Below are 15,415 nucleotides of genomic sequence, written 5' to 3'. Positions count from 1 at the left end.
AAGCCACAGCAGATGTGTGGAGGTCAGAGAAAAACTTCCTGGAGTCATTTCTCTTCTTCCTCTCAAGCTCCATTACCTGCTGAGGCATTTCTCCTGCTGCTGCCGCCGCCGCCGCCGCCACCATGTTTATTTTTTATTTATTTATGTGTGTGGGTATTTTGCCTTCATGTGCTATGCGCCCTGTGTGTGCAGTGCCCAGAGAGGTCAGAAGAGGGTGTTGGAGCCCTGGGACTGGAGTTGCAGAGACCTCTGAAGAGCAGCCAGTGCTCTTAACCGCCGAGCCATCTCTCCAGCTCTTCCCTCCTTTTAAGATTTTTATGTTGTTGTTGTTTATGTAGATGTGAACATGTGTCACATGTGTAGGCCACCCATGGAGGCCAAAGAGTGTGTCAGATCTCCTGGAGCTGGAATTAAAGGAAGTGGAGCAGCCAGGCTAGGAACCGAACTCTGGTCGTGAGGAAGAGCAGTGGTTGCTCTTAAGGGCTGAGACACTCTTCCTGTCCTGCCTGGCTTTTATGTTGTTGGTTTGGTTTGGTTTTTTTTTTGCTTTTGTTTTTTGTTGTTTTGTTTGTTTCAAGATCTCATGCAGCCTAGGCCTGGTCTTAAAAATAATATACAGTCAGGGGCTGGAGAGATGGCTCAGAGGTTAAGAGCACTGCTTGCTCTTCCAGAGGTCCTGAGTTCAATTCCCAGCAACCACATGGTGGCTCACAATTATCTGTAATGAGATCTGGTGCCCTCTTCTGGCCTGCAGGCACACATGCTGTATACATAATAAATAAATAAATCTTAAATAATAATAATAATAATAATAATAATAATAATAATATACAGTTAAAGATGGCCTTGGACTTTCCACCTTCCAGTTGGAATTACAGTCAAGGGTTGCCACTCCCAGCCGCAAACTGTGTATGCAGCCTGTACAGAATGACAGGTGAGTGTGTGTTTACCCAGTGGAATAATGAAATCAGCTCACTTACCATCACCTCCCTCATCTTCGGATTTTCTGCTTACAATTCAAATATTCCAGGTCGTCCTCTATAGGGGATTTATTTGTTTGTTTGTTTTTGAAACAGGGTTTCCCTGTGTAGCTCTGGTTGTCCTATAATTATCTCTACAGACCTGGTCAGCCTTGAACTCACAAAGATCTGCCTACCTTGCCTCCTGAGTGCTGGGATTAAAGGCATGCAACACCACTGTCTGGCTCTTTAGCAGTTTTAAAACGTGTCAAATCTGATTAGTTTCAGGGTGGTGGTGGCACACATGTTTAAGCCCAGTACTTGGGCAGAGTCAGATGAATCTCTGAGTTTGAGGCCAGCCTGGTCTACAGAGTGAGTTCCAGGACAGCCAAGAGCTACACAGAGAAACCTTGTCTCAAAAACACAAAACAAAACAGACAGACATCTGATTAGCTGTTGTCCTGCAGCTGTGTGACAGGCCTCTGATATGAGCCTTGTCTCTGCTGGTTCCAGTGTCCCCTCGTCCCTCTGCTACCCCTCTACTGTTCCTCTCTGTTCTTTCTCCTCACCTGACCCTGGCTCTAGTCCAGTGAGACCCTCTCCCAATTCCCTATCTTCTCTTTCTCTGGGACTCCGCTTCTATGGACCAAAGTGCTTCTCTCTTTCGCCCTTGACTTTGGTGACACTATAGGGCACCTAAACTAAGGACAAGCCCCCTTGTTTCTTCATCTGGGTGAGGGGCGGGTGTAAGAGAGCTCACAGGGTAGAGGGTTCTCAAGCCAAGGCCTGGAGCCCCGAGTGTGAAAAGTACAGACATCCTCCTTGGGAGGGCTAAGTTGGTGCCTCTGCCAGGGTAGAAACTGGGTGTGCCCTGACCTTGAATCCAGTTCCTCACAGCCCCCAGGAGGCAAGAGTATGCCCTGCCTCCACTGCTTTCCCTGTGGCTTGGGAAACGGGGCTTGGTATGTCTCCATCTGCTCTTGCTACTAATTCAAAGCTCCATCTTTTAAAAAGGGTTTATTTGTATTAGTTTTTAGTATTCTTTTATGTTTATGGGTGTTTTGCCTGTGTGTATGTCTGTGTATCATGTGTGCAGTTGTTATGCTGAGTCATGAGCCCCCTCCAGAGATCACCAGGAGTCTGGAGTTCATATGCAAAAGCAAAGAACCTTTATTGCAAGCTCAAGCTTGGGCTCTCTGTTCCCACACAGCAGTTGGGTCAAGGAGAGCCTAGAGCTCATTTGAGGCAGGGTTTTTAAAGAGTAAAGGATGGGATGGGTAGGGGAGTTCCAGATTCAGATGGGGGTTGAATTCCTGATTGGACAGGAGTTGGGCAACAGAAGTTTTGTCAGACAGGGATTGGTACTGGCGTTGCGGCAAGGAAATTGGCAATCTGTGTACAGATTATGTAAGCTATCTTTAATGTTCTAGAGCATTTAGTATTTTTTTTTTTTGTCTCAAGTCTGATTCGTCACCTGCAAGGTACAGTTTGTGGCTTTTCCTGGTTATTGTAATGGTGAGGCCTAGTTCTAGTATTAGTTTGCAGCCTGTCATGGCTGCACTAATGTTAGGCCTCTTCACAATGCCTGAGGTGGCCAGAATTGGGTGTCTGGTCCTCCGAGACTGGAGTTCCAGACCACTGTGAGTTGTCTGATGCAGGCGCTGGAACCAAACCTAACCTATGTCTTTTGAAAAAGCACCAGGTGCTTTCTCTACTGAGCTCTCTCTCCAACCTTCGAGTCTTTTCTTCCTTTCCTTTTCTTTTTTTGGAGGCAGGGTCTCACTATGTCTCTCTGGCTGGCCTGGAACTTGCTGTGTAGACGAAGCTGGCCTCGAACTCACAGAGATTTACCTGCCTGATTTCCCAGTGCTGGGATTAAAGGCGTGCACCACCAAGCCTGGCAAATCTGGCCTTTCACCCAGAACTGTTCCTCAGCTGGTACCTTCATGTTTTGTTCTTCTGTCTGAACAGGGTGAACCTGAGTCACCTGGCACTGGTTCTGGCATCTAGGTAGTGTTGTAAAAGCAGGTGGGGCCCAGGCATGTGGAGTTTCATTAGCCAGTTCAGTGGCTTACTCCTTGTGGCATCTCTGCCACTGCTCTGTCACTACCCACAAGTACTCCACAGGCCCGAGTGTCTGTGTTCACCGTCTTGCATAAACTATGTTCATCTTGATTGTGCACTTATTTACCAGTATCTCTCTGTAGCTGGCAACAGTGACCATTTAGAGAGACTCCAGCCCTGTCCTGTAAGAGCCACTTACAAATATTCATTCCTTCATTCAGTAACTCACATTGACTGAAAAAGGATCAGTCACTGGAGGCTAGAGAGATGGCTCAGCTGTTAAGTCCAGTGTATTGCTCTTGCACAGAGCTGGGTTCAATTTCCAGCACCCCCATAGTGCCTCACAAACAGCTGTAACTCCAGTTGGAGAGTGGGGGCAGCCTCTTCTAGCCTATGCAGGCACTACATGCACCTTTTACAAAAGTGTTCATTATTTTCTTTCTTGATATTAAAACAATAAATATTTACTACAGAGAATTTGGATGTTGCTGGGCAATGTTTTACATACTTGTAATCTCAGCACTTTGGGAGATTGGAGGCAAGAGGATCAATAATTCAAGATCAAGCAGGGCAGTGGTGCACACTTTCATCCCCAGCACTTGAGAGACAGAGGCAGCTAGTTGGATCTCTGAGTTCAAGGCCAGCCTGGTCTACAGAGTGAGTTCCAGGACAGCCAAAGCTACACAGGGAAACCCTGTCTCAAAAAACAAAACAAAATAAACAAACGAAAAAGAATTCAAGGTCATCACTGGCTACAGTGAGTTAAGCCCAGAGTTCCGTCCCTAGCATCTATAAAACTGCATGGTGGCACATACCTGTAACCCCAGTACATTGGAGATGTAGGCAAGAGGATCCGGAGACTCAAACACTTCCTCAGCTACAAAATGAGTTCAAGGCTAGCCTAAACTACATGAAACCATGTTCTTAAAACAAATAAATAGGGGCCGTTGGCGTTGGCACACACCTTTGATTCCAGCACTTGGGAGGCAGAGGCAGTTAGATCTCTTGAGTTTGAAGCCAGCCTGGTCTACAGAGCGAATTCAGAGAAATTCAAATCAAAACAAAAAAAGGCGAGGGGCGGGGTGCCGGGACGACGGGTATCTGTCAGTCTCCAAAGCATGGATCCTTTAGAAACCCTTGTCTCCAAAAAACAAATAAAAAAGGGGCTGCAGAGGTAAGCAGGGCCCATCCCAGCGACAACAACGCAGAACAAGGCAGAGACCGCAAGGGATGAAGGGGAGTGCCGGGGAAGCCTGAACCCGCGGCATTTGCAAGCTGGCTCTCACTAGTCCCTGGGCATAGTGAAGGCTACACCAGCAGTCGCCCAGAAAGCCTCAAGCCCCCAGCAGCTTCACCGCCCTTTTGAGGGGTCCCGCCCCACTTTCCCTTGTCCATCTAATCCTGGTGGCCAATCGGAAGAGAGAAGAGGCCAGGTCCACACCGCAACCACACTTAGGGGGCGGGCCGGGGGACGGGAGGGGCGGGGCCGACGTGTTCACGTAGCCCGCCCCATTGGCCAAGAGCCACGGCGGCGCGGAGCGATCTGGAGACGTTCGTTGGTCCTAGTAGAGTCGGGCCGCGGCGAAGCCACGCCCCCTCGGCCTCACAGCCGCCTGGTTTGGTTGCGTTGCGGCTTGGAAAGGAGACGCTGCCCTTCCGCAGCGATGGGATCCCGGGTGAGTGGCGGTCACTGCGCGGGCGAGCAGCGAAGCAGGGGTCAGGAGCGAGGCTGGCGGAGCACGGAGCCCGGCCCACGCAGGGGTTCGCGGCCCAGCTTGTCCGCTAAGGTGTCCAAGGTGGGATGAGTGGGTCCCCGGGACCAGGCGCGCGAGAGGATGCCTGGCTCCGGGGGTGGAACGAGAAGGCAGCTGGGTCAGAGAGGAGACTCCCGGGCCTGGAACGCCGCGGGCATCCACGCAGGGTCGCGGGTACTTCCTGGCCTGGAAGGAGCAGGCGTGCCGGCTGTGGGCAGCGCTGTGTGCGGATGAACCTCAAGGATGTTCTGGGGAGGTCGAGGCCAGAGAGGGAGGTCTCTGCCCTGGCTCCGCAAGGAGCAGGTGCTGGAGCTTGGGGTATTGCTAATGTCCATTCTGGGGATGCCCAATATCAGGCTGCGTGGGATCCCACAGAGATGTCCCAGGATGGGAAAGACAGGACATGAGGTAGCTTAGGGCTGACTGGTCTGGTACCATAGCTAGGTAGGTCAAGGTGGGACGAGAGAACGCTCAGGCCAGAGGCATTAGGAGGGTTGTCTTGCACAAGAGAGGAGGTCCTGGGATGGAAAGCCAGCCGGGATATCAGGCCTAAGGTGCCATGGTGGAGGAGCAGACACCCTGCCTGCTCAAGAATGCAGAGCAGAAGAGGCGGCTGGCTCCCCGCGCAGGGCCAGCATTAGAAGTGAGAGGCAGATCGGATGTAGTGCTGCCGAGCTGGACCCTTCCTTTCTGTGAAGTGATCTTTCTCTTGATGGGCACAGCCAGCACTAACTGGACTCCCCTACAGACATGACAGGCCTCCACCCCCACCTCCACCTGCCTCCGTCCTAGAGCAGGCTCACTTCTAATTCCATGTGGCTTTCTCAGAAGTTCAAGACCCTGAAGCCCTTCAGGTTTGATATGGGCAAAGCAGCAGGCAGGAGCTAGGTCGCTCTACCACAGCCCTGGGGCCTCGGTTTGTATATCCTTGTGGTAAATGATGGTTCCCTTGACAGTCCTGAGAGAACTGCACTTAGAGTTTGTCACAGAGAGCTAGTGCACTGGCCTGTTGAAAAGCACAGAAGAGTAACTCCTCGTCATCCGATGTCCTTGTCTCCCACCAAGGCTAAGCCAGGCTGGAGGTTTAGAGGAGCGACTGAATTGTAGCTCACCTCACAACCTCCAGGCAGAATGTCTCCTGCCCTTGACAGTGTGGTAATGTTTTTGGCCCTACTCACTCGCTTGCCCGCCCTCTGCCCTCTGCCCTCCGCCCTCTGCTCCACCCACCCTCCAGCTTCAGGGCCAGCCTGATAGGGCTGTGTGCACTCCCCACTCACCAAGGATAAGCTGTTCCTTTTTCATCTCTTGTGCTGGCCTAGTGACTTTTGGCTACCATCCCAGGAAGACAGGGTCTGTCTGTATGTTCCTTTCTCTGGAGAGCCCAGGAGTCACCCTTGAACTTGATCATAGCAGTGGGAGCACCCTGCAGGGTCTTGGAGTCTCGGTTATATGTGATCAGTCCACTGATCTGGCCTCAGGATAGAGCAGTGGGAGCCCCTGAGGTGGGTTTTGGAGACTCAGAGAAGGCTGTCTTTGTCCTCTGTGGCTCTGCTGGGCCTGCACTGCCTGCTCCTGCTTCGTTAAGCAGAATCTAGACCTTGAAGTACCCTCTCTCCACCACTTAGCAGGCGGGTTGCTTTAGACTCCTGGCTTCAGCTCCGGAGACTCAGTTTCTTTGTCAGAAGGTGGGGGAAGGCAGGGAGAAACATCTGCCCATATGGTTATGATTCAGTTGGCTCATGACAATAAACTCAGCACTTGTGAGACCAAAGCAAGAGAAGTATCTTGAATTCAAGGCCAGCCTGTGCTACAGTTTGAGACTCTGTCTCAAAAATAAATATAAATAAAAACAAAGCAAACAAACAAAAAACCCACCACCAACAACAACCAGATCAGAACAAACCTTTAGCCCACAGGAAGTGAAGCATTCCTGGCTTTGTGAAACGGATGTCATGGTTCTCAGCCGGGAGCCTGAGAACTTTATTTAGAAAATGGCCTGTGTGTTTAAAAAGGCTGAGAAAGTGCAGAAGGCCCTAAGTTAGAGGGTGACCTATTTATCTCCCAGTCTCTGTTCTTTCTGCAGCCAGCATACCACACATGCTGCCTTCAGCTCCCAGGCTTGTTGAGGTGTCTGTACATGGTTGCTTGCCTGCCTGCGGGGTGGGCTGGGGCCTGGGATTCCAGATGCCCACCTGGTGTTCATCTTACCCACTGAAGACACTGTCCTCCCCCCCCCCCCCAAATGCTAGACCAGTGCTTTAAAAAAAATTGAGACAGGATGTGCCTAAATTGTCCAGTCACTCTTTGAACTTTTGATCCTTCTGCCTCAGTGTCCTGGGGGTGGAATGTTTTCTAAACCCCAGGTTTTTTTGCTTTTGTGTTTTGAGGCGGTTTTTCTGTGTAGCCTAGGCTGTCCTGGAACTTGCTCTGTAGACCAGGCTAGCCTCGAACTCACATAGAACTACCTGCCTCTGGATTAAAGGTCTGCGCCACCACACCTGGCAAACTTTTAAAAAATATTTTGTGTTTTGTCTAAATGTTTGTCTGTGTACTATATTCATGCCTGGCACCCATGGAGGCTAGGTCAGAAGAGGGTAATGGATCTCCTGGAACCAGAGTCATAGATAGCTGTGAGCCACCTTGTGGATGGTGGGAATTGAACCTGGGTCTTCTAGAAGAGCAGCTGTTGATCTTAAAACTTTTTTTTTTTTTTTTAAACACAAGATTTCTCTGTGTTAACAGTCCTACCTGTCCTGGAACTCTGTAGATTAGGCTTTCTTCAAACTCACAGAGATCCTCCTGCCTCTGCCTTCCAAGTGCTGGGATTAAAGGTGTGGACTACCAGGCTGAGTTTAAAACATTTTTCTTTGGGGCTGGAAAGATGGCTCAGTGGTTAGGCATGCCTGCTTCTTTTCCAGAGGACCTGAGTTCAGTTCTCAGCACCTACATCACGTGGTTCACAACTGCCTGTAACTCCAGCTCCAGTATGCAGTGTCCTCTGTGACCTCTGCAGGCGTCTGCATGCATGTGGCGGATACACATACATAACTAAACTGTGTACATGAGTGCAGAAGCACCTGCCACAGGCGCATGTGGAAGCCGGAGAACAGCTTTTGGGAGACGGTTCTCTCCTCTCGTGTCTGATTTGATTTCTGTTGCTGTGATAAAATACCCTGGCAAAGGCATCTCAGGGGGGAAAGGGTGTTTTGACTTGTTCCGGGTGACAGTCCATGGGAGAAAGTCACAACGACAGGATCTCATGACACCTGCTCACGTTACATACACAGTTCAGAGGCAGAGGGCAAAGAATGCATGTACGCTTTTCCACAGTCCATGGCCCGAGCCTAGAGAGCGGTGCCACACTGTGGAATTGTCTCCCACCTTAATTAACATATTTAGTTCCTCATGGATATGCTCAGAAACCCACCACCCAGGTAATTTTAGACTTGTCAGGCTAACAGCACATTCAACCATGGTTCTGGGGAACTCAGTTGGTTGTCAGGCTTGCTCAGCAAGTTCTTTTACCTGCTTAGTTATCTCAGTGCCCCAAAGCTTTTTGGCAGGCTTGGGTATTGAACATGGGGAGGTGAGCACTCTACCACTCAGCCCCAGCCCTGTGTGCACCTTCCTGTGTCTCACTTGGTCGTCTGTCCCTCAGCTCTGTGGAAGGACCTGTTATGTGTGCCTCTGTCCTGCTGGCGTGTGGATGGTGCCCAGGGCCCAGCCAGAGACCAGTTGAAGACATTCTCCTTGGAAGCTCTTACCCCCAGAGTTCCCTCCTTGGGTGCTAGACCTGCCATGGCGTTCCGTCGGACTGAGGGTATGTCCATGATCCAGGCTCTAGCCATGACGGTGGCTGAGATACCCGTGTTCCTGTACACCACGTTTGGTCAGGTGAGATGGGTGTGGCCTGTCGGGGGTCCTCAGCACCTGGGAGAGCCGAGTCCTTTCATGGCTATACTGTGTGTCTTAGTTAATTTCTCATTGCTGTGATGGAATGTCTGGACTAAAGCAGCTGAGGGGAGGGAGAGGGGACTGGGCTTGTAGTTCCAGTGGGCTGTCGTCCAGCATGTGGAAGGCTGGGCAGCAGAAGCAGGAAGCTGGTTATCACACTGTACTCAGGAAACAGACTGACAGATACATGTTTATTAGTGCTTTCTCCATTTTATACAGGGCAACTTGCCCTGCCCAGTAGTGGTCCCCTCCACAATTAGGATGGATCTTCCTTGGTGCTGGACAGATGGCTCAGCGGTTAAGAGCACTGGCTGCTCTTCCAGAGGTCCTGAGTTCAATTCCCAGCAACCACATGGTGGTTTACAATCATCTGTCATGAGATCTGGTGCCCTCTTCTGGCCTGAAGACATACATGCAGGCAGAACACTGTATACATAATAAATAAAATATTTAAAAAACAACAACAGAGTCGGGGCTCTAAGCCTAGTCTTTACTCTAAGGCTAGGTGACCCCTTGACTTTAGTTTGTTGATGGGAGTGCTGACTAAATCTTTGACACCCCAAAAACTTTCTTTTGTGGGGCAGAGTTCCACCTTGGCCAGCAGCAGAGGGTGACCAGGATGAGCCTGTTCGGATGGAGTGGTCTGGGACAGTGAGTGTCATCAGCTCCAGATGTCATGGGGAAATGGAGCTGTCACATCTGGGTTTGAGCTGTGTGTTGGTCACCATCTCCACATGTCTTAACCGCTGTGAGCCTCAGGTTCCTCATTTGAAAGGTGGCTGGGATTCTGACAGGTGACACAGGTCAGGCCCTGGTGCAGTGCCTGGCACTGTACCCCTGCTGGCACAAATGGTGACCAGCAGCGTGGGGGCACACTGAGTCCCAGATCCCAGTACTCATGTCCTCAGTGATGCATTGTGCTCTCGTTCTATTCTGGTTCACATTTTGGAGGTGCTGGCCTGATTTCCTTTTCAGTGCCCCTCATCACTCTGATCAGCAGAGGGACACTGTGCCCACACCTAGAGCTTCCCTTTCGGTGACATAACCAGGCCTCTGTCTCTTTCCTCCAGTCCGCCTTCTCCCAACTGCGGCTGACACCAGGCCTGAGGAAGGTTCTTTTTGCCACAGCCCTTGGGACCGTGGCCTTGGCCCTGGCTGCCCACCAGCTGAAGAGGCGTCGGCGGAAGAAGAAGCAGGTGGGCCCTGAGATGGGAGGTGAGCAGCTGGGCACAGTACCCCTGCCCATCCTCATGGCCCGCAAGGTCCCTTCAGTGAAGAAAGGTAGGTGTGTGGTAGAGGAGCCCTGACATTGTCACGTTTCAGTGTTGTTCCCTGTGGGGTCTTGGGCTAGTACCTTCTTGCCTCATGCCATGTTCTCCCAAGTAGGAATGATAGAACCATTCTTTGAGACCCTGGGCTCAGTCTTGGTGGGTGGTATTAGTTCTGGATGTCTTTGTCACCTTAGGAGACACCAGGTCAGGGCCCAGGGCTGTCAGTTTCCCCGTGCTCAGAAATAGGAAGAGCCACGAGCTTCATGAGCCCAATAGTGTTTCTTGAATTCTTTTTAGGGGGAAAAAGGATTTGATGTGGTAAAATTTACCCTTTTAGTGTGTGCTGAGTTTTCAGATGGTACCATCATAGAACCAAGTCACTATGGGAAAACTTATTAAAAATGTATTTTGGTGTTTGTGTGTGTGTGTATACACGTGTGTAGGTGTGTGTATACATGTGTGTAGGTGTGTGTATACACATGTGTAGGTGTGTGCCATAGTGTACATGTGGAGGTCAGAGGACAACTTGTAAAAGTAAGTTCTCCTTCCACAATGTGAGTTCTGGGCTCAACTCAGATCATCAGATTCAGCAGCAAAGTGCCCTTGTCCACTGCACCATCTTGCTGGCCCTAGAAAACTCTTTTTTTTTTTTCCCTTTTCTGAGACAGGGTTTCTCTGTGTATCTTTGGAGCCTGTCCTGGGCCTCGAACTCACAGAGATCCGCCTGGCTCTGCCTCCCGAGCGCTGGGATTAAAGGCGTGCGCCACCACCGCCCAGCCCTAGAAAACTCTTCATCCCCTGGCAACCTTGTGAGTAGCTGTTCGCCATGTGTCAGTGTCAAGTTGCTCTTCTTCCAAAGTGTTCTCAGCTCAGGAGACAGTTTTCCGTCTTGGAAAACAGATTTTAAAGCTGGGTGTGATAGTGTGTGCCTGTAACCCTAGCACTGGAGGCTGAAGCAGGAGGATGCACAGTTTAAGGCTACCGTGAGCTATAGACGACTGAGATTTTGTGTTAAAAACTGAAGTAAATAAGAAAAGTCAAGAAAGATAAGGAAAATGAGGTTTCAGAATTGCTTTATTTATTTACGTGCTTATGTATTTATTTGTTGTACACGAGGCAGGCAGAGGACAACTTGTGGGAGTGGTTCTCTCCTGCCAGCCCATGGTCCCAGGGATCGAACTCAGGTCATCAGGCTCGGTGGCGAGCACCTGTGCCTGCCGAGCTGGCTTCCCAATCCCGTTGTTGTTTAAGGTCTGTATGTCTGTGTGTCTGAGTGCTTTGCCTGCCTGTATGCATGTCCACTCTGTGCCAGTGGAGGTCAGAAGAGGGCACCGGGCCACCTGGGACTCGAGTGAGAGATGGTGGGAGCCACCATGTGAGGCCTGGAAAGAAAACCCGGGTCCTCTGCAAGAGCAGTAAGTGCCCTTAACCTCCGAGCCACCCCTCCAGCCTGTCTGTGTGAAGCAGGGCCTGACGTTAGCCCAGTGCAGTGAGTTTCAATAGTCAATTGTCCTTGCAAATGCTAACTCTGTCGTGACAGCTGCAGAACTGGACCTTGAGAAGCGAGGACGGCCCTGCTGGCCTACATGGGCCCTGGGAAGCCGGTGCCGTGCCCCGCACAGGGTCTACCTGCGTGCCTGGCACCACCGCCTCCATTTTGATTTCACCCTTTTTCTCCCCCCCCCCCTTCAGTGCCGTGTGTGTTTAGTATATTCTTCTCATGAGCTGTACCCCAGCTCCTATTTCTCTTTCTTGAAGTGTGTGTGCATGTGCGTTCATCTCCCATTTTGGAAAGAAAATTCTTTTTCGGTCTTTTATTATTATTTTTTGTGTATGAGTGTTTTATCTCCAGGTACCTGTTTTTTGTTTGTTTAATTTGTGTGTACATGTGTTTTCTGTGTGTGTGTGTGTGTGTGCGCAAGTGTGTTTGTGGGTGAGTGTGAGCTCTCTCATTCCAAGGCTAGTGTGGTGACTAGCGGTCAGTGTATGCCTGGTGCCCAGAGAGGCCAGAAGAGGCACCACAGAGGCCTCTGGAACTGGAGTTACAGCCAATTGTAAACCCCCACGTGGGTGCTGGGGACTGAACCCAGGTCCTCTGGAAGAGCAGACAGTGCTCTTAACCACTGAACCACCTCCCAACACCATCCCCCACCCCCTTGAGACAGGTTCATGTAGCCTTGACTGCCTCAAACATACCGTGTAGCTGAGAATAACCTTGAGCTTGTTTTTATGCTCTGCCTATTGGTTTGTTTGTTTAATTTGTGTGTACATGTGTTCTGTGTATGTGTGCAAGTGCATTTGTGGCTAAGTGTGAGCTTCATCCCAAGGCAAGTGTGGCACCCAGTCTCAGGTGTAGCTCTTTCTTGCGCCCTGTTTGCGATGGAATCCTTTGTTTTCACAACTGCATGCACAGGCTAGCTGTCCTTGAGCTTCTGGGCTTCTCTGGTCTTTGCTCCCATCTCTCCATAGGAATGCTGGGATTACAGACATGGGCTACTGTACCTGGCTTTACAAGGGTCTGGGGATTTGAACTCAGGTCTTCACACTTGTGTGGCAAATACTTTACCCATTGAGCCATCTTCCCAGTCTGACCTTGAACTTCTCACCCTCTCTCCTGCACCTCCTGAGTGCCTGTGGCTACCATGCCCCATTTATGGGTGCTGAAGGGCAAACCCAGGGCCTCCTGCATGCTGGGCATCCAGCCCTCTAACTGAGTTATGGCCTGGCCCCTTAGTATTTTTACATTGTTTATTCTGGGGGGAGGGTGTGTGCCATGGTGGGTGTGTGTAGGTCAGAAGACAACTTTTCAGGAGTTGGTTCTCTCCTTCCATCGAGGACTGAACCAGGCTGTCGGCCTGGCAGCAAGTGCCCTTACCTGCTGAGCCATCTGGAAAAGAGAGTTCTTTATCAGTCACTCAATCAAGCTCACAGGCAAACTGAGCAAGAGGTAGGGAAGTGGCCCGCCTTGCTCTTGTCCCAGCATTTGGAGCCCTCCTATGGGCCTGGCCCTGTGTTAGTTAAGTCAGCAGGCCACAGGAAGGGCCTCATTCCTCTGCTGTGTCCACACTAGGGAGATCTGCTGGTGTCTTGGTGTTGGAGGTCAGGTCGTCAGAAAGATGAGGGGGGGGAGGGTGGTCAGGTGGAGGAGGCCTGCAAGTTCACCCTTCTCTTCACAGGCTACTCCAGCCGGAGGGTTCAGAGTCCCAGTAGCAAGAGCAACGACACTCTGAGCGGCATCTCCTCCATCGAGCCCAGCAAACACTCAGGCTCCTCCCACAGCCTGGCCTCGGTGAGGAGCCAGGGCAGGATGTATGTGTGTGTGTGGGGGGGGGAGGTGCCACCAGGACATTCTTGGACTCTGCCCTGAGGAAGCCTGTTAGGGAGATGAGAGAGAGGCCCCTCTCATTCCTTCACACCCTCATTCATGAATTCGGGCTTCTCTGTGGATGATGGTTGGAGGACCACTCAGAGATAGATGTGTAGGTGCCAGACAGGGAGCTAGCTTATCGGGAAGCTTGGGCTTCAGACATTAAGTGAGTGCCTGGAGGCGTCCACGGCGGGGCCGGGTGCTGAGGGTGGAGGTAAAGGAGACACAGGTGGACACTTTCACTGCGGCTCAGCTTCAGGGGCATTGACTATGTTGTAAATCATTCAGCAAGGACCAGGCCGGAGCTCTAAGCCCGGCTCTGGCTCCGCCCTGGTGATGCCCTTGCCCTCAAGTCTGGAGTAAGGTAGAGGCCACTTTTGTGGTTGAGAGGCTCCGGAACAAGGTGGCAGCTGTCTGTCCTTGTCTGGCTGGTAGGACAGGGAGTGGGGTCCAGGGAGGGTTCATACGTGGCTGTTGCTATCAACCTCTGTGTTTCTGTGGGGTCTCATCAAGCTGTTCTGAGCATGTGGGTGCTGACCTCGCTCACTCAGGGGAGGTACCTAGGAGGGCCTGTAGCCTGTGGCCTGTGGCCTGTGGTCAGCCTAGGGGGTCCCACAAAGGGCCTCACTTCTTCTCTGTATACTTGGTCCCCAGATGGTAGTGGTCAATTCATCCAGCCCCACAGCTGCGTGCTCAGGTTCCTGGGAAACCAGAGGGATGGAGGAGTCTGTGCCTACCACAGATGGCAGTGCCGAGAGCCTCTATGTACAAGGTTCGACTGGGAGGCTAGCCCAGGGCCTGGGGTGGGTGACAGTGTGGCGGGGGAAATGGCCCTCTAGGAGTCTGGGCAAGGCAAGTCACTTCTTCAGTTCCTGCCCCGCCCCCACATCCCCAGCCACTCCTCTGCAGCCCTTTCTGGTCAGAAGACAGACCTGCCTGGAGAAAGGCCTGGATACTGACCAGCCCCCAAGAAGTCACGGCCAGGCTGGACGGCCCTGCCCAGTTCTGGTCCTGCCCTGGCCTTTGCCTCCTGCTGCGCCTCATCCCCTTGAGGGTGAGACTGTGACCCTCTCTCCTGCCTCTCGTATTCTCAGGCATGGAGCTGTTTGAGGAAGCCCTGCAGAAATGGGAGCAGGCTCTGAGTGTAGGCCAGAGGGGGGATGGAGGCGGTGCCCCCACCCCGGCGGACAGCGTCCAGAACCCAGACACCGCATCAGAGGCACCGTCAGAGGTAGGTGGTCTGCCCCGTCCCCGTGCAAGAAGCTTGGCAGGGTGGGACAGACTGACTCTCGTGTGACCTCTCCCACAGGCATTCGCTAGTCTCTCAGCCATGAAAGCCCCACGGAGAGTGAGCAGTGTGCTCAGTGCCGGGGCGATTTGGTGAGAGCTTGGTAAACAAGTCCCATGTTGGTAGTCAGACCTATCTCAGCTCCGTTTGGGGAGATGGGTGTGCTGAGCAAGACTGTGGGAAGTGGGTCTCTGTTACTAGTCGGCTGGATTCTGGGGCCTTTGAATTATGTTTATGATTTTGGGGAACACCACTCAAATTTTTTATTATAATTCCATAATTTATTTATTTGTAAGGTTTAATTTTTTTAGTGTGTGTTTCCCTGCATGCATGTCTTTGTACCATGTTGGTGCCCACAAAATCCAGGAGAGGGTGTTGGATTCCCTGGAACTGGAGTTACAGTTAGGAGCCACCAAATGGGTGCTGGGAACTAAACCTGGGTCCTCTGCAAGAGCAGCCAGTGCTCTCAACTGCTGAGCCATCTCTCTTGTCCCTATCCCCCCGTTTTTTTCTGGCATTTTTTGAGACATGATCTTTCTATGTTGCTATGGTTGTTCTGGAACTCACTCTGTAGCCCAGGCTGGCCTTGAACTCACAGAGATCCACCTGCCTTTGCCTCCCAAATGCTGGGATTAAAGTTGTGTGCCACTACTTCATTCATTCATTCATTCATTCATTCATTCATTCATTCATTCATTTATCTTTGTGTATGTGAATGTGCTCACCAAGGTGCATGTGTGGAGGTCAGAGGTGTTGGC

The 15,415-nt window shown here is 51.4% G+C and overlaps 1 protein-coding gene across 3 annotated transcripts in view; it reads left to right on the top strand.

The window, feature by feature from the left end:
- Positions 1-4,591: 4,591 nt before the first annotated feature.
- The window catches only part of Miga2 (mitoguardin 2), a 29,098-nt gene continuing 18,274 nt past the window's right edge, over positions 4,592-15,415 (top strand). For 2 of the 3 annotated variants that reach the window (XM_028883212.2, XM_037204589.1), the window contains exons 1-6: positions 4,592-4,699; positions 8,436-8,671; positions 9,802-10,012; positions 13,179-13,291; positions 14,024-14,141; positions 14,464-14,600. In XM_028883212.2, coding sequence (XP_028739045.1) covers positions 8,576-8,671; positions 9,802-10,012; positions 13,179-13,291; positions 14,024-14,141; positions 14,464-14,600 — 675 coding nt within the window. In that variant the 5' untranslated portion in view covers positions 4,592-4,699; positions 8,436-8,575. Of the gene's footprint in view, positions 4,700-8,435; positions 8,672-9,801; positions 10,013-13,178; positions 13,292-14,023; positions 14,142-14,463; positions 14,601-15,415 lie in introns of those variants that run through there. The other variant, XM_037204590.1, reaches the window with a different exon arrangement.

The sequence above is a fragment of the Peromyscus leucopus genome, chromosome 4 (assembly GCF_004664715.2).
Source record: "Peromyscus leucopus breed LL Stock chromosome 4, UCI_PerLeu_2.1, whole genome shotgun sequence".
Lineage (NCBI taxonomy): Eukaryota > Metazoa > Chordata > Mammalia > Rodentia > Cricetidae > Peromyscus > Peromyscus leucopus.
Note: the sequence above shows the minus strand (reverse complement) of the source record. Positions and strands in the feature narration are given on the sequence as shown.